This window comes from Fringilla coelebs, assembly GCF_963513975.1.
Source record: "Fringilla coelebs genome assembly, chromosome: 1".
Lineage (NCBI taxonomy): Eukaryota > Metazoa > Chordata > Aves > Passeriformes > Fringillidae > Fringilla > Fringilla coelebs.
In genome coordinates, this window is record NC_140028.1 from 74,857,141 (window position 1) to 74,875,102 (window position 17,962).

The 17,962-nt window shown below is 34.7% G+C and overlaps 1 protein-coding gene across 1 annotated transcript in view; it reads right to left on the reverse strand.

Moving 5' to 3' along the window:
* Positions 1-551: 551 nt before the first annotated feature.
* DNAH5 (dynein axonemal heavy chain 5) overlaps positions 552-17,962 on the reverse strand; it is a gene marked incomplete at both ends in the record, with an annotated part of 116,085 nt that continues 98,674 nt past the window's right edge. Inside the window, 14 exons of the mRNA XM_084220613.1 lie at positions 552-703; positions 2,094-2,325; positions 4,078-4,230; positions 5,645-5,857; positions 6,673-6,888; positions 7,505-7,708; positions 8,464-8,669; positions 9,275-9,494; positions 10,772-11,017; positions 12,636-12,785; positions 13,536-13,657; positions 14,486-14,676; positions 15,133-15,247; positions 16,238-16,481. Coding sequence (XP_084076739.1) covers positions 552-703; positions 2,094-2,325; positions 4,078-4,230; positions 5,645-5,857; positions 6,673-6,888; positions 7,505-7,708; positions 8,464-8,669; positions 9,275-9,494; positions 10,772-11,017; positions 12,636-12,785; positions 13,536-13,657; positions 14,486-14,676; positions 15,133-15,247; positions 16,238-16,481 — 2,664 coding nt within the window. The remainder of the gene's footprint in view (positions 704-2,093; positions 2,326-4,077; positions 4,231-5,644; positions 5,858-6,672; positions 6,889-7,504; positions 7,709-8,463; positions 8,670-9,274; positions 9,495-10,771; positions 11,018-12,635; positions 12,786-13,535; positions 13,658-14,485; positions 14,677-15,132; positions 15,248-16,237; positions 16,482-17,962) is intronic.

A 17,962-nucleotide genomic window follows, 5' to 3' on the forward strand; every position in this document is an offset into this window, starting at 1 on the left:
CTGAAAAAACTGTGCACAGTCCCCTCATTGAATTACTATTGGGTTTGATGCATCCATTGTATCTTCAGCAATGATAGTACAAAAAACTGCCCATTTGAAAAGTGGTATTTGAAGTGCATATGGTTTGTAAATTCTTAGTATGAATGACTTGCACAAGAATGAAATATGTTCATCTTCTTCAGAGAGGAAGATCTTGGTGAAAGACATGAGTCCATAGCAACTTTGAACTCCAGTGAATACCTGGATATCTCCTGGAAATTGGAACATGATGCTTTGAGGTTCAATAAAGAACACTTCAACCCTTCTGACTTTATTAATTGCCTAATGTCTAAACTAAAAGCATTGCCTACAAAAGATTTTCACATATTTCATTTGTATCATTGTGAGTTATTTGAAAGTAAAAAAATACTTATTCCAACAGGGAAGGACCTCTACAATCAGAATTTGTTTGACAGAATCAATGTTCCACCTAAGTTTTATAAGTGATTTGACTGTGGAAATGAATGTTGCATTTAAAATCAGAAAATAACTCCTGGAAACCTTTTTTTGCATTACTTGACATCACACAGAAGTGCTACTCCACGGAGTACCCAGTGCTCTGGAGGCTGGCGGGTTTTAAGATCCATAGCAGCAATGTAATTAAGGTCTGTTCGACTGCTCTTTTTGTAGACCGGACATGAATACAGACGTGGATCTTTTGCAACTGAACAGACAGAAGAGACATAAAGAGCAATTAAACTAAGTTGAAAAAATGGGGCCCTATGGGAATGATCATAAGGCAAATGGAAAACTGAATCCAAGTTCAATAGTACTCTGCTCTCTATTTGCTATTGCCAGCTGAAGAACATACATGATTTAAAACTTCTTTAGGTTTAACATGAGCACCTGATGTAAACCAATAAATGTAAATGGACACTCTAGAGTAATTAGTGTTCTTATTGGTTCAATCTGCCCACTGAACATTACTTCTTATCAACGTATTATGCAAAAATAAAATTTCCCTACTTTTGACCTGGTAACTTTCAAACTTGGTTTGAAATACATTTAGTATTTGAGAGTACAAGTCATCAACTACTTCACTGCAGAATTAGAACAGTAATCTAGTCATGCTCAGTACTTTAGCATTCATTATTTAGTATCTTGGCTGCTGATCATGCCTTTTATAAAACATTAGCCATGCAAAATAGCATGTTAGCAAGATTTGCTTTTAGAGGAGGAATGCTTTTCAACAAAGTTTTCCAATTTTATGTTCTTCAGTGGATTATTCTATTCTGTTTTATATCCCTATTCAAAAGCATGTCCTATTCTATACGCAAAACCCCATCACATAAAGACAAATTACACATTTTCACAGCACTCTCCTTAAGCCCCATGTTTCCTTTCCATTCCTTCATTCCTTTACTATCTCAAAGACAAAACACCTCCCGTGACCTCACTCCACCCCTTGCTTGCTTCCATGAGCTCAAAATCAGACTTGTCCAGAAAAAAAAAAAGTTTTTCTAAATATACACATCATATATATGTGTATACATATGTATGTATATATATATAAAATATATATTATTTATAAACACAATATATACCTGTATATGTATGTGTGTGTATAATCCATGAGTATCTTGTATGTTGTAAATACACACATACATATATGTTTTTTATATATATATATATATATATATATATATATATATATATATATAAATTACACTCATTTTTTGCATGAGTGAAAGAGATGATTTAGATTTAGGTTATGGAGGCTACAGAGACCACAGAGTTTATGTATAAGGGTCTAGGACACATATTGTCAATATGTACAGCTTACCTGTTATAAAGTTCTTAACACCGCTAAAACCACGTGTAGAGACCTATCTAAATATTAGGAAAAGTGCCTACTATCAATTATGAAGCAAGTCTGAAACACATTTTCAGTGGAAGTCTGGGGAGTCTTCCCCATTGAAAGAGATTTGCTATGTATACAATGATTAGCAACAGCCTCACGAAATCCCTGCAAGCCCAAAAGATTTCAATTCAGTTAAATAAAATATTATGCTGAATTAAATGGAAATAACATCCTTTACAATACTGTTACTTACTGTTATTCTCTGCATATATCCTTATAACTGGCATCAGCTCAAAGAGCACCTTGGGCTTAGATTCTGTCAGTCTCATGTTTCTTCTGTCCCAACCAGCTCCTTCTAAATACAGCCCATACACATAGACGCCTTCTGGAGGAGGGCTTGTGATATCATCCTTCATCCATTTAGTGACTTCATTGCACAGCACTACACTGTCAAGAGCCCATCCTTTGTTAGCTCTCGTTATTTCCTGTCCAAGCCAGACAAAGTTAGGTGGTTAAATTTTCACATGAGCTCAGAACCCTTTTTCCCAGCAGTTATGAGGAATAAATTTGTATGGTCATAAAATATCCTCTTCAGTACAAAAAAACCCCACCAATCCTTTGCTATATCTATGTTCACAGAAGTCTGACTTTTCTCTAAGGGAATGATGTGATGACATGGCACTACAAGAAAGCTTTCAGTACTTTTTCCACTATATTTGATTTTAATTTCTTTCTATTATATAAAGTATCTAAAGACCATACCAAGTAACACAACCACTGAATGCCAATGGTAACCAGCTCTTGGGAACACAAAAATTTCAAATATTTGATGAGATGACAAAACATTACCTGCATATGGTAAGTGAAACATATTTTTTAGGGTTACCTTCTCTTTCCTTCACCACTACTCTTCACTAACTATATTCTTTATGTGTGAGAACTCACCCAGCTATAAAGCTATGTAAAGAGACTGCAAAAAAACCTGTTAGTTGATGCACTGGACAACACTCAACTCTCAGTTGCCCAGTTCTTTACTATGCCATGCAAATAAGTTGTGGCAAACCCAAGGTTTATCCTGGTCTCCCAATGGCTTCAAAAATCTTTCTTTGAAGCAATTGGAATGAATGCTTGTCCTGTACTGTCGTTACATGGATGATCTAAAAGAACTCAAGATTTATAGCTCAGTGATCATTTTGGCTCTGGTTCTCTCTCACTTCTATTCGTTTTACCACACATCAAAGCCCAGAAACTCACTTAGGTATTTACCTGACATATTAGGTTGTTACATATCCACAGTTCCTTTTCACAGAACCAGAAAATTCTGTAGTTTTCAACTGTTTTGGATTCTGCTAGTAAAACTTTTCCATGAGTTTGGATGCAAAAGATAGTCCCAGTTTAGGACTGTTCACTCAAAAGAAATATTTTGTTACATAAATCCAAGGATATATGTCTGAAATTTTAGATTACACTACCCAGACCTCAAACTAGGAGGGGATATTTTTCCTACATCAAAAATCTTCATTCTCTTCTCCAAAAGTTTGGGCTTTTATTTTCCTGAGATCCCATTGTATTTTCACCTGAGTATTCTTTTTTTAATTTTGCACATTCCAGACCTTATTGTCTCTAGTATGTCCCTTTATGCTGATCAACACAGGCATTTATTATTTCCTTTTAAAGTAAAAAAGTTGCTGAACAGCCAACACAATCACCAAGTCAACATACATACATGAGCAAACACATCAAATATCATACTTTTATGCATTAATAAAGGAAAGTCTTTCCCACTTCCTGAGGAAAGACTCAATCAGCTACTGAACAGCATCAGCAGCGAAATGTAAGACTAATTCTGAATAGCTTTTCAGCCCAGTCTCCAGTCAGGTAAGTACTGAACACAGAACAAAAGAGAGGGGGGGAAAAGGCAAATTCATGGGCTTAATGGCCATTCTCAGAGATATTGCAATGGAAACATGAGACTTAATATTTTTCTAGTCTACCTTAATAATGTTGTGGGGCAGCCTCTACTTATTTGGGCCTTGGTCAACACAGGAAACATAATTTAACACATTAGGGGCTGTTATACTAAAAAAAGTATGTGTGAAGGAAGAGCAGTTCATTCAGGAAATGTTAGACAGCCACACATCTTCCCATGATTATAAACTCATCCTTCATCAGACAATACTTATTTTTTTTAAAGTATGTAAAAAAATAAGCAGAATAAGACTTCAAACACAATTTACCTGTCTCACTGCAGTTAAAAATCCTTGAGGATTAAAAAACCCTGTCATCCAGAAACAGTTGGGTCGACTTTCAAAAATCCACTTGTAAAACTGGTGGTTTCTTTCTAGAAGCTCAGTAAACCAGAAACCCAGTGTACTGGAAGGCCAAGATGCCTAAAAGCAGTAAACATGTTTTAAAATAGCATACTGCTGTCAAGAAAAGCTACATCCTCCCATGGTAATAAACAATATAATATTAGCAAAGCATATTTGAAGACCATCTATCATATCTTAACTTTAATCTGATACCTAAACTTTGCATCCCACTGAAACCTGAAGGAAATTCTTCGCTGTTTAAATTCATGTCTACTATTGCATTTACATCTTTAATACTCTCTGTGGAATTGTCCATTTTATGACATTTTTGCAAGGTTAGACAGCTGTATAAGCTAAAAAGAAAAATTGTATACATGTCTCTATAATTCCAAGGTCAAGATATCAAGACAACATGATTTCTGTTCTGCATTTTTAGTCTTCTGAATAAAACCTAAGGAAAACTGAACTTGGACTATGGCGAGATATAGCTGTGTTGTGAAGCATCTGTTTACCTCTAGGTTTTCTACCATGAAAACACTTTGTCAGTAGAAACAAAACAAGCAAACAACAACAAAAAACCCCCAACTTTTTCATTAAAAAACCCCCACATTTTTCTCTCCATGTCTTGCTGTTAACAGGTCTAATTAGGCCTGAAAACAATTTCTATGTGGAGAGGCTGAGAGCTGGGATTGTTTAGCTTGGAGAAGAAAAGGCTTAAAGGAGGCTTAAATATGTTTATATCTCATGTGGAGGACAGAAGAAGATGGAGCCTAATCATTTTCAGCAATTGGAGAGAAGGCAATAGGAGCAAGATGAAATGTCAAAAATTCTGTTTCAACTTAAGGAGTTTTTCATTTGTTTGGCTGGTGGTTGGTTGATTGGTTGGTTTTTACTGTGAAGGTGATCAAGCAGTGGAATGGGTTGCACGTCTCTGATTCTGGAGACTCCTGGGAGCCCTGATTTAACTTACCCTGCTTTAGAAAGTGTGATTAAACTACACAGTCTCCATAGATCCTTTCCAGCATCTACTACTCTTTAATTATGCGGCTATTACTCCAACTCCAAGTGCAATGACTTTGACCAAGATAGACAGGCCACCTTTACTTAATCCAGAAAAGGATGTCCAATAATTCTACATGTCCAATAAATAACACCATCTTAGTCACTAATGTGGGTGCTAATTTTTAAAATCCATCATCACATTTTAAATTTCTTTCCTCTCTCTGGGTTTTCATAATGCCAATATGCAGCAGGTTGTTAAAATGGCACATATCTGCATCCTTCACATTCATTTCAATTTTCGTAAATGAAAGGCGGCTTGTTTTGAGTATGTTTATTTTAGCACAAAATCTATTCCAGCAGTTACACAGCTCTTGTTAGCACTTCTGAAACATAGTTTGAAAATAAAATGTTTACCCTAAGTCTAGCAGTTTAATCTAGTCTTCAGAAATAGCTTTTTTATTTCTTTCCAGAACAAGTGCTGTACACCTACCCTTTTCCAGCTAGCAGGAATCCTTCCATCATACATGCAATCTAAAGCATCCCTCAGATTTTCACTCATAACTATTGTCCCTTCAATGGCAAGTTTTAGATCAGTCAGAGTGCTTCTCACTAAAGAAATAACTCTCTGCATTTGTTCAATCTCCTGTCGCAAAAATATGTGCATAGGTTGAAAAGGTCCCATGTTCATCAGTTTTTCTTTTACCTGTTGGTAGAAAACCAAAGATCCTTCAATAGAAGTGAAAAAAACAAAATTGGATTTATGTCAATGCTGGCCCCAATATGATCTTTGAGACATAACATAATTTATTTATGAGCTTAAATGGTCAGTTTGGCACCTCCCTTGAATTATCTGCAAGAGGGAAACACAGGATTTGTTCCAAGAGAAATCTGTGATGCTGAGACTGGCTATGTTTTCAGTCCAAGTCATGATTTAGTCTTTGAGCTAATGCCATTTAAAGAGCTTGTAGGCTGTTTACCTTGGTTCAAAGAATTCAGCTTTAGTTCCAACAAGCAGTTTCAAGGTTCTTCTTGAACAAACCAATCAAGTAATTGCCCCAGATACTTTGCTTCCACATAGCAGCAATGCCTGGGAACAATCACAGTACCAGGCAGTCTTGTATTCTAACCAAACTCACTGATACATTTTTAATCAAAAGTGTTAAATTAACAAATAAACAGCTGCATGAACATAACTAGAAATTTTATAGTGTCAACAACCTCAGTTAAAAGCTGATGATCATACCTCCCCCATAGTGAAAATGACAACTTAAGCATTAACAGGTTTAATATTTCTGAAAAAGTTCTTACAAAAGCACTTCAGCACACATTTAATGACTTCATTCTGAAGATTAATAGCTTGGCCACACTTCTTTAAAAAACAAAGTATCCCCTGTATGAATTATTTCAAACATGCTTTTAGAAAAGTTTTCAGGGTTTTGGGTTTGTTTTGTCGGGTTTTTTTTAATCCATAAAAGGCAAGATGGAGCAAATGTTTTTGCCAGAATGTCATTAACTCACTTCAAATGGTACATAATCAGCAGGAAGTTTTTCCAGCATATCATCAGCCAGTCTGGCTACAACTGCCTCTCGAGTTTCACCTCCTCCACCAGAGCTATCTTTAGGCTGAATACTGAGGATGGTGTCCAATACATCTCTGGAAACTTTACTTTGGTAGGTGATATCTGCATTGGGGTGCAAACCAAACACCTCTGGTGTGTCATAAGCAGGAAGGCTCTACATAGTAAAATATAAAAAGAGTACAACTGGAGATTTAGAAGCTAATCATTAAAAAAAAAATCCCCCCCAAAAAAATCCCCCAAAAAAACCCCAAAAGCAAAATAAAATAAAACTCAACACACAACAAAACCAAATAAAAAACAGGGAAAAAACCCTCGATTATGTTAAGTAACAAGCTAAACTTTTTCAAATAATCCTAAGCCAAATAACTTGCTGTGGTCTATTTGTCATGTCACAGTCCAAATCACACCAAACAAATGGTGTTTTACCAACTATACGGTATTTTAATAAAAAAAAATTTACTCTCATATATTTAGACCTTTTATTTCAAAGAGGTTGTACGCAATGTCTGGACTCCTTTCTTTGCAGTCTTTAATAACTTCGTGCCATTAGGTATGTCCCACAAGAAAAATGCATGAAAAGGAAAATATATATTACTGTCATAAAGATTATAACATAGATAACAGTAATTAGTAGTCACTAATAGATGTGCAAAGTGCTAGAAATCATTTTAAAATCTGTGAATGAAAGACAAAATACAGGTAACTCAGAAAAAAAGAGAAAAATTCTAGGGAATCAGGAACTTATGAGAAACAAGTGATTATTTACCTACCTGTATGTACTGAAGGTATTGATCCACCATAGTACATTTGGGTATGCCGTATCCTTTGTAGAAGCTGAATTCCTGACTGAATGTGTTTTCACTGAACCAAATCTTTACAAAGGTGTTCATGAGTCTTTTGTCAAAGTCATCTGTCACACGACCACCATACTGGATCTCACCTATCATGTAACAAACAGTACTCCAAGAGATCCCCTACAACCAAGCAGAAAGCACTGACTTCAGCTAATCCCCTTATTTACTTAGACCCGCCTTAGTAAAAACAGTTAATGCACCATGTCTGTCCCATTTGAAAGAAAGTTACTTTCCTATTACTCTTTTTTTCATTATAGTCTTGCATTCCCAGAACACCTGCAAGGATTTCTCAAAATAGAATTCACCAAAAAATTCAAGAGCATCTCGAAGATAGCAAGAAAGTTACAGATATATTTGAATTCTCCTTTCACTTAAAATTCCAACTGCAAATTGCTCTGTCACAGACCTCTCTGTATGACAACTGACGATATGAAGGAGAGAAACATAGGAGACATTCTTGTATAATCATTTAAAACAATTTTTGATTTATTCATGCTGCAAAGTTAGGTGGAGGGGCAAAGTTTATTTTTACTCGAAATAGATTTAAACAAAAGACTATTTGAAATATCCCTTTTTAATTAATTGACAATTAGAATTGAAAAGAAGGCTGATACTACTAAGGTTTATATTTCTGAGATGGATGGAAAGGCTTTTTTTTTTAATGTAGAGGTTAATACAGAAATTAAACATGCACTGGATTAGAAGTCTAAGCCTGCTGCTGTAGAGACAGATATGTTTGAAATATTGAATATTTGTGGAAAAAACAATAAGTTAAAATCACTCTTGTAGTTCAGTTATTAGGAAGCATTGCATACATTCCAATACTAGAAAGATCCATCTTCTTAATCCACCTTTCCCACAAAATCATTCATTACCTTCTTGGTATCCATGCGATTCAAGTGGTTTCGAACAAACTGCACCGTAGCATTGAAATCAGCTTGATTAAACTCATAGGGAATATTCCAACCCAGAGAGCCAAACTTGCGTCTTTCCTGAACAGTGGAGTGCAGAAAGGCTACAGCATACAACAGTGGTTTCCATTGCACCACTTTACTGGCATCTAATAAATCCTGGCTGACACCTATTGATTGCAAATGGGCTTTATGAGAATCACTGCAATTGTCTTATTCAAAATTACTTCAAACCGCTACTAAAATATCACTCTAGAAATATTCACTTGGCTCTCTGCCTCTCCCAAGGGTAAATTATTGTCCCACAAAGTGTTCTGTGCTGGAGACAGTTTATGGAATGTTATTAAATTGCTCAAATTAAAAGAGTAAACTTCAGGGGGAAAAAAAACCACAATTTACTAATAGCTGAATTCACATCAAGTTGCTTTCTGCACAGAATCTTTGTCCTTTATTTTATGTAGTGTAAAGAGGACTTGATAGCAAACCATATCATTTTTTCTGCCAAAAGACAGAATATCAAAAATTCAATCACTTTGAACTGAGATACTAGAAGCCAACGTGTGAGAAAAGAAAAGGCATTTCCTGTTTTGCTATTCAATTAGTTCTGACAACAGAACATGAGCAAATCTTCTTAATTTTCAAAACAAAAACTAAGATGTGCCCTGGTATCATTGCGGACAGTTCCTCATACCAGCTTACGCTTACTACCAGTTTAACACGACCACACAATAGCATCACAGTTCAAAATTTAAGTCATTACCATTCTAGTACTCACCACTGTATGTTCTCTTTAGTCCAGCTCTGAGCCCTTGTGGTGGTTCATTGGTAAACTTAATCGACATTTGAAGAAGGGTGATGGGGAATTGTTTGTGAATGTCAGTTGTCATCCACAGTCTAAAGCTTTCATGAACAGTCTCTGTCTCTATTACAGTGTCCATTAACTCGTCCAGAAAGTCAAGTCCAAGGTGGCAGTTTTGCAGAAGTGCCCAACCTCCCTAGTTTCAAACAACAGAATTTTAAAAGTTATCAGCATTGTTAAAAACTGAAATCACTCCTTGAGGGGACCTAAGCTGTGGGCTGTTTCTTCTGAAGATGGTGTTAGCTTATTTGTTTTTTTTTCACCTGAACAAGTGGTTCCTACTTGTCTCATTTGGTCTTTTCAAATAGTCTCTACCTTTTCCATTTCAATATATTTAAAACATACCTTGTCATGACTATAGTGCTGATAGAAACTGGTAAATTTTGACTTACATAACGGAGCTCAGGAGTAGCTCAATAGAGCAACCTGCTAAACCTTGTTCCTCACAAGGGTCCCAGGCTTAGAAAATAAGCAAATAAGCATACATAACTAATCTATTGCTATCAATCAATAGATGTAGATGTCAAACTTTCTTATATGAATTACCATATTTCTCATATAGGCATCTCATATACCTCTTCACTAAGAGGGCTTGTGAGACAGTGAGGGAATGTAACTGCATTTCTCTTAACTAAACAAAAGGTGCTCCTTTCCTGTTTTCTCATTTGATTGGTCAATTAGTTTCTTATGAGAAGTTATCAAGCAAGAATCTGAAGCAGAACTAAAACAGGTTATAAAAAGAAGCTCATATCACAGGAGAGGAAGATCAGTATTTTTACATCAGCAGGCATAGCAGTAGTAGCACCTGATGCGCAAAGCATGCCAAATCGGAACATCTCGCCTTTCTCATAGAGATAGTTTTGTTCTTTAATTCCTCTTCCTGTAAAATGCCTGTGCTACCAGGCTTTCCCTCAAAAGTACAAATTCAGACTACAGCAATACGAAATAACTTGCTATATTACCTTGTTTTTCTCAAGTTTATGTAACTATCAATAGCATATTTGGAATTAAGTGCCTTCATTTAACAAAATATATACATATTAATAAAAACAAAAAACTGAAAATATAATCTGAAATGCCTACAGAAGAATATTTACTGGTAATATAAGCAAAAAACAAATTTAAAAAATCGATTCAGCTATGTTCATCAGTCTGCAATCAACTATAAAAACTCCATTTTATATGAAAAGCACTCCATTTTCAATGAAAAGCATCTGCACAGTATCAAGAAGCGTGTTATGGCAAATTGAAGGAGTGTGAAAATACAGTTCTCTTGCTTAGGACTCTTATATAAATAAATGTAGTGGTTTGTATCAGCATTAACTACCCACCAAACAACATTATCTGATGGCAGGATTTTTATTACTAAGTGTTTAATACAGAGAGAAAAACATTCAGATTTTTGTTGCTTACATGAGCCATTGTTTGCTGTAGAAGTTTACGAGCGTGGATTCCTTGCCCCTGGCCCATGGAAACACAACACGTTTCTGTCTTCAGTCTTTTTCCCAAAGCAATAATTGAGTCCGTAGGATCAGAGCCCATGGAAAGAAAGCATATGAGGGGGGTACGTGGATCTGACTCTTCCCATGTTTTCTCCAAGTCTAAGATGACTCCCTCTGCGTATTTGTCCCCCATAGTGTCAGTGATATATTTTCTTGCCTATATTAAAAAGGGTAAAACTTGTGACCTAACTGTTTTCTTCCCAGTGTAAATACTACCAAAAAGTTAACTGAATACCAAAGGCTGCTAAAAATTTATATCAAAAATACAAATATGTAACAAGTTTATTTTTACATGTCAATATATCATACTGTCTTTGAAAGTGTTATTTCTTATAGCCTTATACAACCAGTTAATTTTTAAAAAATAATTATTATATTACATATATTGGTATGTATTTTTATACATAATAACTATAATTAGAGTACAATAAAAACAATAACTTCTCTAAAACTTTAGAAAACTTTTAATGATTTCAGGATATCACCATTAGATAGTTTAACTCTTAGCATTAAAATCTAGAAAAATAGGAGAAATGGACTAAAGATGGGCTTCAAAGGTCTTAGGCCTTTCTCACCTCCACAGTTAAACAGGCAATGAATTAACAGTAGTAAAGATTACAATAAATATCACTAAGTAGATGATCCAAAGGAGCAGGTGAAAACCACCTCTTCTGCCTTCTTTATTTATCTTTAAAAATTCTAGATTATTATTTTTTTTTCACAAAGAAATTGAAAAGGCTCTTTCAAACAGTCTGAGATTATCTTTCTTGTACTCTTTTCCCCCACACAGCTCTTGTCTTAGATAAATCTTTTCCTTAACACCTCTGTGTCCTCTCAGAGACAAAAGACATTCAGCATTAAACATTTGGTAAAACTATCAGTTTTCATAAAAACTGATAGAAAGATGAAAGTTTACCTTGCCCCAATAACAGTAGGGAGGAACTAATCTTGTGTGATCTGTTTCAGACACATAGCAGACATCACAGAGATTCTTTATACAGTACTGCTTAACCTATTGACTGCAGTTACACCAATAACTGGTGAGATTTTCCCTGAATCCAATCACAATGTCTAAAGATATGCATCAATAAAATTAATACCACACTTCAAGTGGTGCATTCCAATTTCACTAAATAATCATTAATTGCTCTGAATTGCCAATAATTTTATAATTTTTTTGTTCTTTTGTACTGGAGAAGAACATAAAAGTTAAAACTAGGCTCCTAGAAGTTTATTTTTCTTTAAAAGAGGTCTATTTAATAAACTTCATTTCTGTAATTTTTTAATAGATGTCTTTAAATTGAGAGCGTTGAGCAGACTTTATTAAAGATTTTTCTAAAGTGGTTCTAATTCTTCCATGCAAGAAATAGTTTCTCAATTAAATAATTTTCAATTTTCTCTCAGCCAGTCAAGTCCATTAAAATATTTGACTTCAGCCGAACATGGGGACACTTCTAAAATTCTAGTGAGTAAGCAAGGACAGCCAAAAGTATCTTCTGAGCTAATAAAGCAGGTCTGGATAAACACATATGATTTCAGCAGAAATCACAGTGATATCCACCACAGTGGATAATATTTGTTCAATATATTGGAATAATTTCTTTATCACTGCCCTTGTAACAAATACATAAATGGTCTGAAAAGAATTTCAGATAATACCACAAAGATCCATTACAAAAAGGTGTTTAGCATTATACAAGATAGCATGAACTTGCAATCTGAAAACTATTACTCTTGTGATACCTGAATAGACCATGCAGGCTATATAAATATACCTGAGCTATGGTCCTGTCAGGACACCAAGATCTGATAAGAAGAAGATGTCTGAACGAGTCTAGAGATTGACCATAGCCACTGGGAACCAATTCTTCTTCGGGATTCTTACTATCAAACCAGACTTTCCACTGTTTTTCTTCTCTGGAAATCTGCAATTATACCATCAAAGAAGCAAATATTACTAAACAGACAAGTCATATTTGCACTGCCACTAGGTCGCAAACTTTTAATGAGAGTCAGAGATATGAAATCCACACCCAGGAATTTACCTAGAGATATTCTTCCACAGATGTAATAAGGCTATTGAAAATGATAGGATAAAATTTCAGATTATAAGTATGCTATTGTAGAAGGCAGCACCCTGGAGTATTCATATTCTGAAAACAGGAGCTACTAATCAGTATGTTATATTCTGATATAATAGCATAGCAATGTCAGAATATGGATAGCTAGGCACAGACATAGCTTTGAGAACAGCAAGTACATAACTGCTCTCCACATGAATGTACCTGCTCCCTAACGTTTACTCCGTGTAACCAGAGACATACTGGGAGAAGCATCATAAAACATAGTGTAAGAAAGCACAACAGAGATGAAAGATAATGTAATAACCAGAATAAAAATAAAGTTGTAAAGCATTAATTGGGTAATGGCAAGTTCAATCCCAATCCAAAAAAATAATTTTATAAAGTGTGAACACTCTACACTCTTCTTATTTTCCTGGGGGTGGTTGAGTTTTTATAACACAGGTTGCTAAGCAGTCAGGGCCATAACTGTGGCTATCTGCTATCACTTTTGTTCCTCTTCCATAAAATAAACCAGTTACCACCATATGGCTTTATTACTAGCAGACAATTACTTCTTAAACAAGAGATCAACTTTCAAAAGCTCTTACGTACTTGATCAAGAATATCTGAAAACTCTTCAAGCTTACTGAGCTCCACCAAGTTCAACCAAGTCATATCCAGAATCCATTTAGCTGGCTTAGGAGGACAAGCTTTAAGGTCTAGGGATGCACCACCTGCAAGAGATTGAAATTAGTTATTAGTACTGTTGGAGAGACAAGAAAAATAAACAAAACAAGAAGGAAAAAATAAATACAGTAATCCAGTTTTTAAATCATGATGGTACAGGAGTTTTCTACCTCACAAAACCATGCCATGTTTGATTGAGCTGAGTTTGCAATTTGGTTAGTTTATATTATTTTTTTGATACTATGTACCTTAAATAGAAGTATTAACCAATTTATATTTTGAGGCTTTACTAGTTTTTTGTGCAATGTGGCTGGAAATAAAGACCTTTTGGGAAAAGATATTCCGAAGATTCAACATGGAAAAATTCACACATATAATCCATAAATAAATGCTGCCTGGAAAACTAAGTCTCTTGAAAAGGCAATACAAAATTGATCCTAACTTTCAAGTGAACTCAGTGCTTGTTAGCAGTTAAGACCAAAGCCATGACCTTTTCACATGCAGCTGAGACTCTGATGTTCTATTAAAATATTAGCATCATTTTCTGCTCCCATTTGCTGCAATTACTCTAACATGTTTAGTACAATAATGGTTTTTCCAAGTTAAACACATACCTAATGGTATTTGAGCAGCAGACAACAATATTCCTTTCAAATTCTCATGACTACAAAGATATTCAATATGCAGTGTGTTGCTATGAATTAGAACTGCCATACAATGTTGTCTGTCACCAGATCAGAATGATAAACATGCATTCTTACAATTGACTAGTTTCTCATATACAAAAGGCAGGAGCATGCTGGCTAGGAGATACAAATATATAAATTTTCTATAATAATAATGAGCTCTCCTTGTCATTTATTCATAGTTCCCACCTTTAATAAGTGTCAGAAATTCTTCATGCTTCACTCTGTTTCTTTGTATATCAATCTTCAAAGTAAGCAGTAACGTGAAAAGAAATTTGTGCTCCTCATAGAGCCCTCGGGCAGTATATTTGAATACTTCATATGTCATATGTTCAATAATATTGGTAACCCTCTTGCTGGTTATAGGGCTCTTGGTAGACCTGTTAGAAGAAAGATCTGCAGTTGAAAGTTGATTTTCTTAGGCTTTATCAGGGAATACTACACAAAAGGAAAAAGCCATAGTTCAGTATTTCCAAAACACGAAAAATAATAGACCACAAACAGAATATCAGCCAGCAAGCTGGCAACAACTTTCAGATTGAAGGAACAGCAACAACAAAAAATCTTGTCTAATCAAATCTTTTTGCCCAGCTGAAAATCAATGCAGCATAATGGTTTTTAATTATCCAATAAATTTTGAAGGACTGTAAGTATGTTAGAAGGGTCTTTGCCTTGCTACTGACAAAGTTTTATGGGTTTTAAGTTGGCAATTCCTGGTCAAGATTGTAAGAAGCAAGAGTCTTCTTTCTGATATTAATTTACAATAAATCTTTACTGTACTACAGGCACCTCCAGGACTGGGTAAATACAAATTATAGTTATTTGAGCTAAATTACCTGGCTAGGGAGAGGTCAAAAAGCCCCAAAAACTGTCGAAGCGATGTCTGATACATGACATTGACCATGCTCATCTCGGTGATAAGGAAGTACAAGATGCTGCCTCGAGCTGCAACTAAAGAGCAGGAAAGAAAAATTTGTTCAAATAGAAATGCAGAGCAGAAAACTTTTTTCCAAAACATGTACACTGATTTTAACTAATGATAACTGAAGATCCTTGAGTTTCTCTATTCTTTACTGCCAGAAAAATAGTAAAATCATTCATTTTAGCCTCATGTATACATCAGGGGAAAAAAAAATCCTTTCTGTAATTCATGCAAACTATGTAAAGTCCAGTTTTCAAATACAAGCATACCTGGAGATCCGTAATATTGAGATCATCAGCAGAACACATAAAAGTGGCTGTTTAAAATACTATTTAAGTGTCCAAACAAATTTCTTTTTACAGACTTTTACAAGACTCATATAAAAGTCAAATGAGCTGTATTGATTTAACTTACCCAGCACTGATTTAACTCCTTTTCAATAGTCATTCAGTTTCAAATGCAAAGGTTTTACAAAATCTGCACTCCTTCTGGTACACTGACTGTACCATTTTACGCATTTCATAGAATGAAGGCAATTACAGAGAGCTATTTTTTCTCCTGTTTTTTTTTTTTTCACATTATTACTGTCAGTTAAAAGACTCATGAAACTTGTTGACTATAATAACCAAAAGATAAATGGTGAAGCATTCATCAGAACAGATACAGAGAGTACTTAATGTTATATAAGCTCTGTAAAAGAATCTCAGCATGTTGAACTCAAACATATACTTACCTAAACACCCTAATGACTGATAATGCTTGTTTATGGAGCAATGAGAAGCCCACAGAGAGAACAATTCACTCAATTTCATAAATTCCACACGAGGCATAACATTGAATATTTTCTCCATTATAGCTCAATATGACATCTCCTGGATACATTTTACTTACAGGAAAACACAGGTTTCTCCCACCAATTTTGATCTTCTTGATCTCATCCTACAATTTCTCTTACTCTAAGTATTGATGTTTTAAATATATGGTCTATCTATTTGTCTTCTCTGACTACCTTCACTCACCAGGTCTGTATTCTTCGCGGGCTGAATTGATCTGTACTTCAGTTTCAGCAGAAGTTTGCAGTTTCTGTGTTACTTCTTCAGCAGTCTTCTTAGTGTTACTCAATACAATTAGAAGAGTCTCATCATCTGCCAGAGAACTCTTAGTGCTTGTAAGTCGAAACAGAAGGTTATCTTCTAGGTCTTTAATCCTCCTTTTGTTCATAGTCACATCTTCAATAAGATCAGTTCTTTCTTTCTCTAATTCCTATTGGATTACATGATAATTTTTGGTAAACAGAAGAGCAATCAAAAATAATAAGAAAAAAATTTAGCTTAAAAAATACCGATCTTACTAAAACAGTGTAGATCAAGACTAACTGAATTAATCTGAGGAAAGAATTCCAGTGGTATTTCTAACACAAGATATATTGCCAGAATCTAAACCTGCTACATAAGTAGGCATTAACAAATTATTTCTACAAATATTATGGAAGATGCTTGTATAATGCCCTAAAAGAACAAGTTCACGATTGTTTGTCTTCTGTTTCAGAAAAGACAAATGCAAACACCATTCCAGATATAGGATTTTATTCCCCTCCATGTAATCTTATCCTCATTTATGCCTTGCTTTACAATTGCCATATTGAAAACAGTCTCAATAGCCATGCTTAGTCATCAAATCAAGCATCATATATTTCCAGAAGTGCCAATACTCTTCCATCAAAGAGGGATAATGTCAGCTTCTCACTAAAATGCTTCATTGCTTAAGAAACTATGTTGAACTTGAGTTACTTCACTAGAATTATTATTTTTTACATTTAGTAATATAATTTGGGTGGTTTATGTACCTAGATTCTTTCCTAGTACCCAAATATAGAACATGGATAACTGTTAATCAAGAGTTTTACATTAAAAAGACAGCTGTTTGAAATCTCTAGAAAAACATTTTTCAGTTATAACAGTCCTTTCCGTTCATTCTTAAAATTAACCTTTAAAAACTTAAATAAATTAGTCCCTCAGAGATAAAAATCCTTTACTTAAATATAACTAAATGTTTCAGTACAGTGAACTAAAAAGAAAGGAAAGAAAGGAAATAGGTTAAGAGTTTTTCATAAAAAAAGGTTAATATCAGTCTTATAAATGAACAGTGAGTGAGCCAGTTGGTAGAAATATTTGCTGTCTAGATAAATACTTCACAAAGTTTACAAAGGTCAGGTGAATAATTTTAACAATGTCTCTCCAAACTTGGAAGTTCCATGTTCCCTCTGTCATTGCCAAGTCCATTTCCATGTCGCTTACTGGCTGCTAATATTCCAAAGAAATTGGGACAGCACTAAGAAATACATGACCTCTCATATAGCACTAGAGACATAATGGACCTGAGCCCTTATCAAGGCTTAAGGAAAGGTTTAACTCCCTCATTTGAGTAGCCTTCATTTATACAGTTTCAAAAACTACTACAACTTTTGAAAGTTTTTTTTTTTCCACATTCTAAACTTCTGGTCTTCTCAACCTACATTCCCCTCCTACATTCTGAATTCAAGCACTTATTTGTTTTAAAGAACGACCTTTTACCTTAAAAAGGAAATTAAGAAGAATCATATTATTATCAGATTTAGAGTTTATCTTGGTATATTAAAATATCATAATCAGGTAGAAAATATTAGTGGGACAATCATTTTAGAATAATGCAACTACAACATATTTAATTAAAAAGATTCTGACAAAAACTGATGAAAATAGACA